At 32.9% G+C, this 14,696-nt stretch overlaps 2 protein-coding genes across 2 annotated transcripts; one reads left to right on the top strand and one right to left on the bottom strand.

Moving 5' to 3' along the window:
* The first annotated feature begins 1,825 nt into the window (after positions 1-1,825).
* Positions 1,826-3,792, top strand: LOC130641259 (golgin subfamily A member 6-like protein 24). The gene has a single exon (XM_057447993.1). It carries the CDS (start codon positions 1,854-1,856, stop codon positions 3,453-3,455), a length of 1,602 nt encoding a protein of 533 aa, XP_057303976.1. The 5' UTR covers positions 1,826-1,853; the 3' UTR covers positions 3,456-3,792.
* A 1,169-nt stretch (positions 3,793-4,961) lies between these two features.
* On the bottom strand, positions 4,962-11,676 carry LOC130641262 (ubiquitin-conjugating enzyme E2 J2-like). Its single transcript, XM_057447997.1, has 6 exons — positions 11,539-11,676; positions 7,985-8,128; positions 7,676-7,766; positions 7,043-7,090; positions 6,334-6,414; positions 4,962-5,621 (listed from the first exon to the last, which is right to left on the bottom strand). The coding sequence occupies exons 1-6, from the start codon at positions 11,667-11,669 to the stop codon at positions 5,388-5,390; spliced, it is 729 nt and encodes a 242-aa protein (XP_057303980.1). The 5' UTR covers positions 11,670-11,676; the 3' UTR covers positions 4,962-5,387.
* Positions 11,677-14,696: the final 3,020 nt, after the last annotated feature.

Genomic DNA, 14,696 nt, shown 5'->3' with positions numbered 1-14,696 from the left:
CTTATGGATTTTTTTATCGGTCGGTAAAAGTTAAGTTAGGATATTGAGAACTTCGTCATCATTACGAGTTCCACGTACAGCAATTCTCAACTTGAAATCTTTCAAATACGATGGAAACTCATCCTGGTGAATCGATTTGTGGGCAAGTCTTAAAATTTCAAAGTGTATTTTTTGCTGGATCGGTAACCAACCAAGTTGTAATACATCCTCGAGCGGGGAATATCTCCGCGTTACAAAAAACGCAATTCTGCATAATAGTTCATCAAGTTTTTTCAGCTGGAATAGTGGCAGGTTCCAAAACAATGAACAGCAATACTGAATTTTCGAAATTAGAAGGGCTTCTGCCAGTTGCTTCCGCAAACGAAATGTTGCTGTGCAAAGGAGATAGCGAAGAACGTATAGTTTCGCAAAAACTGATTGAGAGAGTTTATTGATATGAGTTTCCCGGGTTAGATTTTGATCGAACTGGATGCCAAAAAGTCTGTAAACGGTAATGCATTCGATCAGTTGGTCCGAGTGGTGGACATGGAATGTTGAATGGTTGGGGTTCATGAGGTCGTGAAGTTTTGCCATTCTTGGGGTTGACAAAAGCATGATTTTTGTTTTTCTGTTATTGAACGCAAGATTATTTGTGGCCGACCATTGCTTCAGCTTGTCTAATCGTTGAGTCAAGTTGTTGATTGTAGGTTGTATGTTTACAGTCTTACAATGTTAATAAATAATATCGTCTGCATATTGATTTGTGGTCCCACCCTCGACGTTTTCTTGTAGGTTATTATACTTTTATGGTGGTTTAAGATGTTAGTTTGCGGCTACATGTAAAGGCTTTTTCCTTTTTTAGAACATGAGCATGATCACCATCTCGAATAAGCAACAGAACCGAAAAATTTGTTTAAAATGAAAATGAGAAAAACCGGAAATAAAATTTAACATTGTTTTAAGAGATCAGAAAATAACGAATAATAACAAAACATCTAGAGATTTCGTATTTCATCTAACGCAACTTCATTAAAAATAATCCTACGAAACTTTTATTCTAATGCCTCTTGCACTAGCGCCTTTTCTTTAATGTGCGCTGAGTCGATTCTGTCAGAGACTTTCTAACGCGGGTCAATCAAATCTAAGGAGCTGATAATTTTGAGTTTTACGATATACTGGTGTATAATACTTTTTATGATTTTGTCCTTTCTTTTTTTCAACCTATCAGTTTCTACATTCCAATTTCATTTGAAACTAACACACATCAACCGGCGTCATATCATACTCGACGTCATATCTTACACAGCTAACCAGACTTATGCGATAAGTCTTGATAATATGACGTCAAATACGCGCAAGATCATTACGTAAATTGTTATCGTAAAGCGAAGTTTAACTTCCACAAGATGTACAGCAAGTATGGAGAAATATCTGTTATCGTAAAAAATCTGCGAACTTGCAACATCTGTTACGAACGCCCTATTTTCTTCTCTGATGCTGATCTCAGAATACACGAGAGAAATTTCCATCACTCTTATCAGGAGGGAAGACACGAAGATCTGAAAGCAATCAGGTCACAATTACCGATTCTAACCAATCTGTTATCTCGACAAATAAACCCAGATCAAAGATCTTTTTACAATAGTATAGAAGAGAATAGTAAATTTACTGAAACAGAAATTCTTAGTCTAAAAAGACGGATGGTTGTTTTAGAAAACGAAATCAACGATTTAAAGAAAAGCTGCACGGGGAAATGGTTTCTTTCAAGTACAGAAAGTATGTGCTCATCTTGTACAAGGTTTGAGAGTCAACAACTTGACAGGGAGGAGGAAAAAACCCTAGACGGTGTTGATGGGCAGACGTTAGAAATCGGAATGTTGCAGAAGGAACTAGCCAATACAACAAGAGAGGCCAGGCAGTTACAAGAAGAAAGATCTAAGGATAAGCAAAAATTACGCAAAATAAAAGCTTTACTTAACGCAAAACAACAGAAGATAAAAGAGTTAGAAAAAGTCAAAGATGCTCAAAAAGAAAAAATAGAAACGAAGAATAAATTTAAAACTGCAAAGCAGAAGTTTAATCACATTAAAAGAGAAGAAAATCCTTTTTCACACGTAGCAGATGATGATGGTAAAGATAAGTTAAAATTTGAAAAAACGGAGGATAAAAGAGAAACCTTCCTGACGCAACAACGCGATAACACTAGCAGCTTTCCCGCAGTAAGGAATGAAAAGGAAGAATGCCCGTTGGATTCCTCACCTACTCAAAAATCAGAAACACTGAAGAACGAGATTGGAATAATTACTAAAAATGAAAAAGTGCCTAATAAAGACCTTGGTGAGTTTGTGGAGAAATTAGAAAATAAAACGCGAAATGAAGAACTAGAGAATAACGAAGAGATCGAGTTACCCCAAGAAACAATTTCTTTTTCAAACACTGTTCAGAGTTACAAAACAACTACCGTTGTACGACCAGCTAAAAGTCAGGAAAAAGAGAGAGCTGTAAAACTTTCGCAAAAGGAGAAAGAATTGAGAGGTACTCGGAAAAGTTTAAAAAGTCATGACAAACAGCTTAAGGAACCGTTGTCTGCTACGCTAATGTTAAAGGAAGAAAAACAACACCTTTTCAATCATGTTATTCAAATGGAGAATGAAAAAAAAAGTTTGTTTGAAAGCAAGGCAAATCTTCAATTGAAGTTCGACGAGTTAAATGATAAATACAATAAAGAAGTTAAAAAAGCTTCTAAACACGAAGAAGATTTAAAAAGATTAAAAGAAGTTGAACAAGAATTGTGTGAGGTCAAGCAAGAAAAGAAGCTTGTAGAGGGACGCGAAAAAGAGTTATTACAGGAACTATCCCAACTAACAAATAACATGAAACAGCAAAGAGAAAGATTCGAGTTAAGATTGAAAGCAGTTAACATAAAAGTTGAAGATTTAGAAAAAGAGCTTGCCTCTCGAAAGGGAAAGTTCAAGAATACTGAAAAAGAGATCTATAGCTTAACATTGGAAGATCGAAACATGCTAAATGAAGCTGATCAAGCACTGAAGTTTAACAAAGGATTTACTTTAAAACAGTTATCACAAGACTTACAAGAGGAAAGTCAAAAGGTAAAGAATGTTGAAAATAAAAATAAAGGGTGCATGAAGACCATTAAAGAGTTAGAGACCAAACTGCTTGCGAAGAACGAATGTCTTGATGTTACCAATAAGAGAATTGAAGAATTGAGTGCAGACTTGAAACAAATCAAGATGGTTTTTAAGAAAGAACATAAAGAAGCAAAGAAGGTGGCGTCAATAGAAGCTGACAAATCTGAAGACAATGTTTCCAATTGCAGCAAACAACTGATTGAAATACGAAAGAATTTGAACGAAGCGAGAAAGCAAATGCCAAAAGGACAGACTAGTTGCAAGAAAGATGTTGCAGAAAATACAGTGACTGACTTAGGTTTATTAAACAAAGGTAAGTGTTTTTAGCAATAAACAATTTTAAAAGGGACATTTTGTGTTTGTGAGACTACCAGGATTATTTATATTTTAAAACAAACCAATTGATGTTTTAGATAACACTGAAATAAAAGATCTGAAGTCTACTGAAGACGGCTGTTTTACTTTGCTTCCTACGCCATTACCACACCAGTGTGGAAAGTTAGCAGCTTTATCTCCATCGGGAAGTATTGTCAATCAAATTGAGACGAAGGTTGAGGAAAAAAACACAATTTTAACTTTGACTGGTAATGAAACAAAGTCTGCAAATGTTGAAATAAAATTCTCGCCATACCAAAAAACAGAACCTGAACTTGATGCTACGAAAAAAATCACCTCTTTTTTAACCGAAAGACTTACTGAAATGCGAAAAGACGTTGACAAAGTTCAAACAGACTTGTCTGAAGATCAGCCTGATTGCCAGAGCGCAGATAATAGTGAAAAAGATAAAACCAACATCACCGGACTTAAAGATATGAAATCATTTGATGACATCAGTTACTTCACGTTGCTCCCGAAATCTCCACAACCTTACAACAAGTTGGTACCTCTACCAACGTTAAACTATAGTAGTGTGTTTGACCTTCCACCATTTCATACAGCTGGCTCGTCATCGATTTTGATGGACAAAGATTCTGCAATTCAGGAGTGTCAACCGCTTGATGACAGTAATAACCACGATTGTGTCAGCTTCGATGGTGATGATATTGATAAACTTTTAGCAGGTGAAGATGATTTGGAAACAAAACGAGCTAGTAAACAGCAAAAGCAATTTTTTCGAAGGACTTAAAGATCATATATTGTTTCTTGAAAAGTTAATGTTTAAATATCAAGGCTTTTTTTCTCGCAAAAATCGTTGCGTCTCAATTCATATTATTTTAAGGACTGGCAAAAGGTTTAAGAATATTATGTTTTATCCATCAAATGGTTGTTGATTACTTGATATCGTCTGTAATATATAAGTACAGCATTTAAGAACAAAAAGGTCTCTTACTAACGATTTATTTTAGATCAAGATCTCGTTAGAAGCATATTAAAAATAAGGTTTTGCGTAACTAGTAATAAGCTTGAACAAGTAATACGAATACGGTTGAAAATACGTAAAACCTGCATGTAGCAGACGCCACTAAACATTTTTAAAAAATGGCGGCAGACCAATTACCGCCAGTTACAGTCGATCACTCAAGTGGACGCTATTCACTGTGTTCGTTTCAGCAAAATTGCCGCAAATTGCCGTCGCAAATCATGACAATGTGCAAACTTTGTTGGCTTTCGTACGATAATGGCAGCGAGTGCCCATGTAACCTGATTGCAGAAAATGTTCTTGGTTTAAAATCACTCCCTGTCTTGTATGTCGCTTTCAACATTTTTTATTTGTTTTTTTCAAAAATTAGCCATTTTTTTCCGGATTCAGTGGAAACCTTAAATAATTTTCATTTTTTTAAAACCTGCAGATAAAATCAAGAACGGTGAGGTGTAATGAAATAACAAGTTAAACAATTGGACTTTTTATATCTAGTTATTTATCACTTAGCTACACAACTTCTAAACTTACAACGTATCATATAATTTCTCACAAGCCCTTCGCGAAAATGCTCAGTAATAAATAACTTTAATTCAAAACCTAATGAGGATTGTATATAGCGAGTACATCATCCAACATACCGAAATGAGCATAAAGCAGATAAATCAGCTGACGTCACAGGTTATAACAAAAAAATAACAACCACGTGACAATTTCGCTACAGGCTTTACTTATGATATAGAATTTAAATAGGAATCAACGTTATAAATCTTGTCATATTGCGTCATACCACCCCCGGATATTTAATGCTAGTAAATCATTGCTGATATCATATTTAAGGTTTATTGAGAAATACACATCATTTCGGGTAAATACACAACAACCCAGGCAAACACACATCATCCTACTTCACCATCTTCTGGATTGACAGTCTTTATAACGTAGTTAACAGTGAGTGCGAACAGTGCAAAACCGATAAACACACAGAGGTTTGTGAACATGCTACCGTTTATAAAACTATCATTCTCATTTGACTCGTATTCGTCTCTTAATAATGGATCTGTTTGTGGAGAGCCGGTAGTATTCTCTGGATTGAGCTCCTCCTCACGTTGCTTTTGTATTTTATTCATTTCCTAAATAAAAAGCGAAACCAGAAATCGTTAATATCTTGTCAGGAATATCTTGTAAATGCCTATAGAATTAGTCGACTGAAGTTGGGTCTCAGGCGAAGAAAAAAAATTAGTTCAATTGTTAAAACTTCTGGAATACGAGCAATTTTTTAATGGGGGGAGGGGGGCAATGCAATCTGTTTGTTGCATACGCCTTAAAAAATGCACCGTGTACCATACGTTTTACGTATTCTGCAACAAAACACTGACGTTATACTACTACTTTTATACCACTATTTTATTCACACAATAAAAATAAATTCAGAAAAAGTGGATAGTGTTAAGTAAAGACCTTTTTACATTGAGCTAGCATTGAATTTATGAACAAAATTTTTGAATTCATAAATTATTTTCACATTTTTCTGACAAACACAAAAATCAGCAATTTGTTGCGTGAAACATTGTTAAACTAACAATAAATAAGAACTGTGAAACACATTTTTCTTGAAAAATCTTTTCACCTTTTTTGTTTCCTTTTACGTCCTCTTTTAAAAGGCTACCCTTAAAAACAAAGTTATTTTTAAAATTTCATAGTCAAAGTTTCTTTTGTCTACATCAGCGATTTTATTCTGAACTTCTTTCTCTCAAACGGGGAAAAGATTTCCATTAACTTCAAACTCGAGAGTAAAGCGCTCGCAAGCTTTTTTTTTTTTTTGCAAAGCTTTTAAAAACTTACCTCGACTATATCGGGAAACAATTCGCAAAATGTTTTATCTTTTAAATTATAATTTATACTGTTGATCGCAAATTGTTTTTTCTAAAACAGAAAACAAAAATAGTTAACTAAAAAACCGACTTACAGTGGCAATTTTAATACAATTAAATGGCTTACTTACATTGAACGTTAGAATCAAATGCACGAAATTTTTGACTATATTAAATTTAAAATCAGAAAATCAGAAAACACCCGAAGTTTAGTTTTTACGAATTTAAAGTGAAACCAGAGTAGTGTTTTCTTCTAAATTTCTTACTTAAAAAAAGGTCTTGGATCCAATATCGCAGTGCAAAACGCCTCAAAGTCGTATTTTAAAGCAAGACTAAATTTACAAATGTTAATAATATGATGAGATTTTTATTTATATCAGGAGGAAAAAAGCTGTAAGTCATAATTGTGGACTTGCAATCCGTGTAGCCTTGAATAGTATGATTTGTGTAAAAGACAAAATTGAACAAGGTATTTTTAATTTGATCCACAAACTTTTTGTATTTGTACTTTTCTGCAAGACATTTCCCATAACAGGGAGAAATGGACGAATTTATTTTATTAAAAGTTAGTTCTCCATGTGAAAAAATGCAAACAAGAAAATCAGCTTTTAAGAAACAAAACTTTTTCATAATGTCACTGGTAATAGATGTGACCACTATATGTAAAAAGAATTGCATACCTGATAGTCTGTCGTTTCTATGCTTCCTAGGGTGGGCGACTTTTCCAGCTAAAACAATAACACACTGTAATTGACACGCATCATGTACTTTAAAGTAAAAAAACTTTTACGAAAAAAACTTTCGCAAATTAAAAAAAATCGCGAAATGCAAGGGAAAAAACATTCGCAAACGACCATGTCAATGATTTCTGCGAGAATCCACTTTCGCGATAGTTGAATATTTTTTCAAGGTCTTAAAATTGCGTATGGAGTTACCGTTAAAATGTCAACAACGAGATAATTTTTAATCCATTTAAAGAGTAGGTTAATGATTATTACATGAAACTTAAGGCAAATAAGAACGAAAGTGTTGTAAAGGAATTTTTTATCCCACAAATAAAAATACGAGAGTAAAATAAATTAAAAAAGAACTAATTCTCGTGAAAAGTCTTTTTTAAGTGAAGTCTTTTCAAAATTTTTGTGGGCCTAACTTTTGCAATTTGGGCTAAAAACGAAGAATGCATTTGAAACGAAATCATTTCAAATGATTTAGCACATTACATCTGTCATTATATTACAGTCTAATATTATGACCACTTAAGCAATGTGCACAAGAAAACAGTATTAAAAACCTATACTTTCAAAAGTCCATACCATAAAACTTAGCAATCCTGTCAAGATAGTAGCCACAGACCATGCTGGATTCCACGTATCTGGATGGAAGTCACTTATTGATAGACAAAGTCTATAACAAAGAAACAATGACAATATATGGTTTTCCAGATAAGCATATATACAAGTAACAAAGATACACTTAAAATCACACCAAAAGAACTGTTAGAGTGAAGGTGATTACTACAGCTTATAAATACTAGAAAAACTTATTAAACATAGCAAGAAATATAAAAAAATTTGAAAAATTGGGTCTGGCCAATCAACACATGAGAAATGAGGATAACATACCTTGTATGAGTTTTGAATCTTCCATTCGGTGTAATCATAATAATTTTTGGTGGTTTGAATGGAAAATCTTTTGGGAAGACAAGTTTTCCATGAAAATAGCCCCCTTCGTAAAGTGATGTTTCTGGTCCTTTGATAACATAATGCCTAAAAATTGTCATTAAAAAAGGTGATTAAAAGAAATTAAATTTTGGCGCAATATTTTTACAGACAAATGTTTTTACTGGCTTTCTTTACACGACCATTCATTTTTCCTAATGTTATTTCTTGCGGAAAATTCTTTGGTGGATTTTTGATTTTCCTTTTTTTAGTGTGTTAAAAAGAAAAATGCCTTTAAGGATAAAAACGTTGTATTTTGAAAAACGTTGTATTTTGAAAAAAATTGTATTTTGAAAAAAATTGGATAATTTGTAATAAATTCTTATCAATTATTAGTTTGCTCTTTAACTCACCGTAAATGCTCAAAAATGTTCAGTATATGCTAGGGACCCATTTCCAATCCCCATGCCCTACTAAATGTATGCCTTAAATAATTTGTTTATTTAAGCTACAGTAGACGTCCGTTAATTCAAACGCGCAAAGGACTAAATTATTTGTTCGAATTAACGAATGTTCGGATTATCGGAAGTTCAGAAAAAACAAGAATTTTAATATGCTAATATAACTTTATTACAACTTCACTACAACTTTTTAACAAAATTTTTTGCCGTTGTTTGCTTGGCGATGGGCAAGGCCTCCAAATTCCTTATAAACTTCATTTTATATGAAATGCCTATTTAATTGATAAATTGAAAGAAATTTTGCCACCATTGATGCAATAAAAAGGAATAAAAATGAGAACGTTTTTTTTTTATTTTTCCTTAAAATTTTATTTATCAATACATAAAATTTCGAATTAACGAGCATAATGCAGCCTTGGGACTAAAAAATTGTTCGAATTAGCGAAATGTTCGAATTAGCGGAGTTCGAATTAAGCAGCTCCAAATATAAGACTTTATTAAACCAAACTCAAGGGGCTTGGCAATTTGTTCGAAATAACAGAAATTCGAATTAGGCAGCATTCGAATTAACGGATGTCTACTGTATATACTCCTAAACTATATACAATTTTGTTGGTACTTAAACTGTTTCTTGGTTGGGAAACACTGGAAAAATAGCAAAATGTTGGAATCATCCTGGCACAAGATTTTTGTTGACGGTGAGTGATTATTATTATTATTATTATTATTATTATTATTATTGAAATTATTTACCCAGAATAACCTCTTCAGTTCCTATTGGTACTACTATCAATGAGGGTCCTTCAAAGGGGTCATAGTGCATTTAAAGCTCCCATTTGAGCTACGAAAGTCGTGCAAGTACAGCAATCGTTCAACTAGACAACCACTTAAGATAACAATCCTATTCTTATGCTGAGCGCTAAGCAGAAAGAATAGATGACACTTTTATAGTCTCTGGCATGACTCAAGTTGGGTTTGAATCCAAGACCTCCTGCACTGGAAGCAAATGTGTCGGAAAACAGCAGACAAATAAGTAGGGGAATCAATTTTGGCAAGAACTAATTTCTGAAAATTCAGAAAGAAGATGTAAAAAGCAACTAAAATGTTACCAGTATTTTTACTGACTTTTTTGTCGCCAACTTCTTGTTTTTTACAAGATCTCATTTTGACATCTTTTAAAAGTGGTTGTTCAAGACAAGTGGTTGTTCAACATAAAAGTTTCTTAGTGTCTTAGTTAGTACTGCAACTTGTGCGAAAAACACAACAAATTCACACATTTAAACCTGCCCAGGTGAGTGGTAAAACAGGTATCATATTTTGATAAATAAAGATTGAAATATACCATTAAGCTTTATACGATCAGGTTTTAGATAATTTAAAACAAATTTAAAAACATTATCAGTGCCTGTGTATCATCATTGTAACTAGTTGGTTGGCTCCTAGAAAAATCCACTTCATAAGGAGACAGGCATTATGACAACAGAAATATAATTATGATGTGACGTCAGCTAAATCAATCTGATCAAGACATTTGTTAGGCTCTCAACTTGTATTGTGTATTGGTTAAAATGCTGATTGAAATAATAGGATCATGTGCTTTCAACAAATGGTTCAAAGTTATCTGGGGGCTCAGTTATACTAGCAATGTAGGAGAATTAAAAACCCTAATTAATGCGTTGAAGACATTCTGATACACTATGCTAAACATTAAAAAAATAAAAATACTTTAGGCACAGATAAGACTGACACATTAAACACATGATTATAGTGATCCTGCTTTACTAGTTATATACCCTTTCAACACATATTAATTTAATCAGTACTAGAAAGAAATGTGACAGTAAATTAAATTAAGAATATCTACTTCATTTGGAGAAACTTTTGCGAGAGAAACTTTCGTCAGTCTAAAAACTTGCCAATTTCTTTGGATAAATTTTTCGTGAATCTTTAAATTGAAAAATTTTCGCGAGATAAACTTTCGCGAAATCTGAAATTGGAAAGTTTTGGCAAGATAAATTTTTCGCGATTTGTGATTATAAACTTATTTTTTGTTCTTATAAAAAAGGTGACCTATATATTTCTTATGATAGAAAAAGGACGAAGTGTCATTAACGATGTAATTTTCTTTCTAATGGTATGTAAAAACTTCTATTTACAAATTGGGTTCATCGTCAAAATCACAAAACAGATCAAACACATTTCTAGGCTCCTAGTCTTCTTCCGGCTCCCATGTAACGTGGTCATTGTCTTATTCGCCAGTAACTTGGCTATAAGCACTCCACTCCTTTTTTATCAATTCTACAAACAGCGTCCAGATCAAAGCTAAAAAGGGGGGGTCTTGATCGATCAAGGGATCAATATCATGGAAAGGATCTATCGTCGGTAGCTTGCTTAATCTAAGTACAATGGCGTCGTATATTCCAGTGGCTTTCTATCCATAAATGATGATATCTTTAACATTGGCTGTTGTTATGTAGTTTTAAAGGCAATCGTCCAACCAGCATGCACAGACTTCAATGTTTCTCTTTTTTATATCAGGAGGGCGAGCCAAGTGAGGGAAAGTCAAGAAATAACATTTAAAACCAGCAATTTTTTTTAAATTTTAGTGGATAAAATTTCGCTAATCAACAATTAAGAAAGTTTGTACTGAATAAACTTTCACGAATGGCTATTTTTAAAAGCTTTGTCTCGCGAAAAAGGTAAAAAACCGCGAAATTTGCGAAAGTTTCTCTCGTGAAAGTTTCTCTGAATAAGGTAAGATTTTTTTTAAAAGTTTTGCAACGATAAGCTTCAATTAAGTTACAAAAAGATGCCATTTAATATTGGGAACAGAACACAGTATATATAATATAATTTTAAGCTATTTGTCAATACATTTTGCTAGTTTTGGAATAAATTATAATGATAGTAAAGTTAAAATTATATAAAAAAGGGTCATTTTATGCAGCTCTAGCCTAAAGTAAAATGATCATAAGTACACTGAGGGTAAGACCAGTACCTGTTGTAGCAAGTTTATCTGTTTTACAAACAATTTAATCCTAACAAAATGTAACATACCATTCTAAAATATTGGATGGTAATGGTTCTGCTCCAATCACGTAGGGAACTGGATCCTTTTTGATTCGCATGTAATCCTGCCGCAACCTTGCAGATGCTGTTGTATTCATTCTCTTTTTTGGAGCAGACATGGCTTTTTTAATGAATCTCACAAGCAACCTTTCTTATCATTCTGTCTAAAGATTTTAACAAAGTATCAGACAAAATTAAACATCAACAAATTTAAATCTATTTAACATGTGCGAGATGGAACTCCTCACTGACATTCTGTTTGTAGGCCACTTGTTTTTTGCATGTCAGGCTTTGAAACAGCAAACAAATTAGTGTGTCTTGAAATGCTAATTTTTGGGGAAAAAGTTGTCAGAAGTTGAATTTCTAAAGAGTTTTTACTTTATATTCCAAAAAAATACGAATGTCACAAAAAAGCAAAGATAATTTTATTTACAGTAAATTATACAAACATTTTGTGATATAAAATCTAAATATGACTTTCACAAAATCACAACAATTAATTATGCTAAAATTTTTTGCCTTAAAAGATGTATTCCCTATATTTCTTCTGTTTTTTTTCTTAGCAAAAATAGAACACATAGGGGTAATTTTGGTGGAACCTTGATATATGCTTAAGAATATTGCAAGTTGAGTCTAAAATCTGTTCATCGAATATTTATTTTTGATTTTGTATTTTGAAGTCTACATTGCATTGTTCTCAATAATAAAGTTGATTTGTGGTTTCCCTCTTCAAAAATCACTTTTGGCATAAGCACTGAGTGAGCTGTTAAGGTATGCTTAGCATTATGGTTATTTTTTGAGACATTTGAGCTTGCAATTGCTATAAACGCTATGCTTATAAAAAAATCTACTAATGTCTAACATCATATCACTATACACAGAACATGGGAAAATGGGAGGATGAAAATAGGTCGGTTAGATCGGTCATTCATTACCTTTTAAAAGCATATTTCTGGGGAACAAACATTTCTAATTTAAATCCAATGATATATTGCAAAAGAAACTGTAGGCTTTTGGAAAATTATAGCTTACTAGGTAAATTATTCTATGGTTTTTGAAATATATATATATATAAATATAATACTACATATCTCAAAAATTTATAATTCGTACAAAATCCAAGCAAAATGACTCTTAAAAACCCACTCTTAAAAAAAACTTTAAATTTTATCTGTGTCTGATCGGAAAAAGCTATGGACAGTAAGCTAGAAAAAAAGAATTCCTTGAAAAATCTGGTGTTAAATTTAGGGTTTGACCAGAAAAACGACATGGGTACACCATTTTATAATAACTGCGTAAGTTTAAATGCTGGCCCATGATTGGTTTATCCAGTATTTTGACGCGTTCCTGTATGCAAGAATAGTTTAGCTATTTTGTAACTATATATTTAAGAAAATTATTCTGCTGGTCAGCAAATGTATGATACTTTTAAACAGGGTAGCCATTATGATTTGAAGGAAAACACACCTCTATAAATAAGTGCTAAATTTTTTGTAGAATCTTTGTTTTCTAGCTTCAAACCTGATTGTATAGGTATTTGTTTTAATTGTTAATCAAAGATTTATTCTGTAAGAGTTTCAGCAGGAAACTCCTATGTTTTTCCTCAACTGAAAATTGTTCCATGTGATATTTTGGCCTGGAAAATGTTACATCTTACATACTGTAGCCTGTTTAGTAGATTATCTTACCACTCTGGTTCAGGAACCCATTCTGAACGTAAACACAACATGGCGCTGGGATATGAATTTATTGTGATAAATAAGTGACAGAGCAGATAAGTATTATTTTATCTGTATTTGTATATAATTTCAAATGACAGACACGTGGCTTAGCGAACGTGGAAGGAAAGCTGGAAGAATTATGCTGTGGTAATGCAGTTGAACACTAAGGACACAGCCCAGTTGAATCGCTAATGTGAAGAAGAAAGCATGACAATTTACATACAGTGCTTAAAATAATGGCTGGTCAACGGTCACTGACCGCCAAATTTTGTTAATTGACCGTCAGGATCACGTTACAAGCGGTCAGACTGACGGGCGATCGATTCCTTGCTTTGCAAAAAATATCATTTATCTATTATTAAGAATAGATAATAATCTAAATATCTCGCTTCACATTTATTTACCATTGATTCATACACATTTTTTCATATAGACAATGGAGCAGCGTTTTCAATCAGGCACCAAAAACACTTGATGTTGAAATGTCTTTTATATAAAGTAATTATTTACTTTACTAAAAATCAAAGAAAAAAATGACTTAAAGTTCGGAATTTGAATGAAAAACATGCGCATTTAAAAATGAATTATTTTTAGAAATCAAATATGTTACATTGCATAATAACACCCGTTGTTCTTTTCGAATGTTACTGGTTCTTTATGTTTTGAGATGAATTCATTAGGTTATATATCACAGAGCAATAAGTCAGGGCTGACTTATTGCCTGCTATGTTGTGTGGGAGACAGAACTTCTGGACTTCTTTTTAATACGATATATATTCTTTTTCGATTATTACTAAACATATTTAATTTCTCTTTCCCTTTTTGAAAAGATTTTTTAAACTTTATTCAACATGTTTTTTCTTTGGTATTACATCACGCGAACCTTTGTCCGAAAGCTGTATTAAGGTACAGGACACCTATGGTCAAAAATTTATTTTAAGCGCTGACATACATACACAATGCTCTAGACGACACTCTGACACGAGACATTAGAAAGGACCATCAAATCCAGAAACAGTATTTTGACTAAAATCATCACACCAACAAGTCCACTATCTTAAAAAAACAGGTAGTGGCAATCCATGATCACCATATACCAAGCAATGGAGCAGAAAAGGAATAATTATTTCATCTACGCTAACAGCAAATTGGCCGCTAGATTTGGACCCCCCTCCTTTAGCCCCTTAACGGCAAGCCCATTTACCCTACATGAGTTTTCGTCTCCGTTAAAGGCAAATTTGCCGTTAAATAGAATTTTGCCCTCCTCCGCGCTTTATAGAACAATCTTTGTGGAGACTTTATGAACATGAGATACATTTTTTTAACAACCAATTCTAGATTATGGCTAATTTGTTGATTTTTTTTCATTTTCCCTAAAAGAAACAAAAAGGGTGAGAAAGTGAAATTCGTCTCCATTTTTATAAT

The sequence above is a fragment of the Hydractinia symbiolongicarpus genome, chromosome 4 (genome assembly GCF_029227915.1).
Source record: "Hydractinia symbiolongicarpus strain clone_291-10 chromosome 4, HSymV2.1, whole genome shotgun sequence".
NCBI lineage: Eukaryota > Metazoa > Cnidaria > Hydrozoa > Anthoathecata > Hydractiniidae > Hydractinia > Hydractinia symbiolongicarpus.
This window is presented reverse-complemented; position numbering and strand designations above follow the sequence as displayed.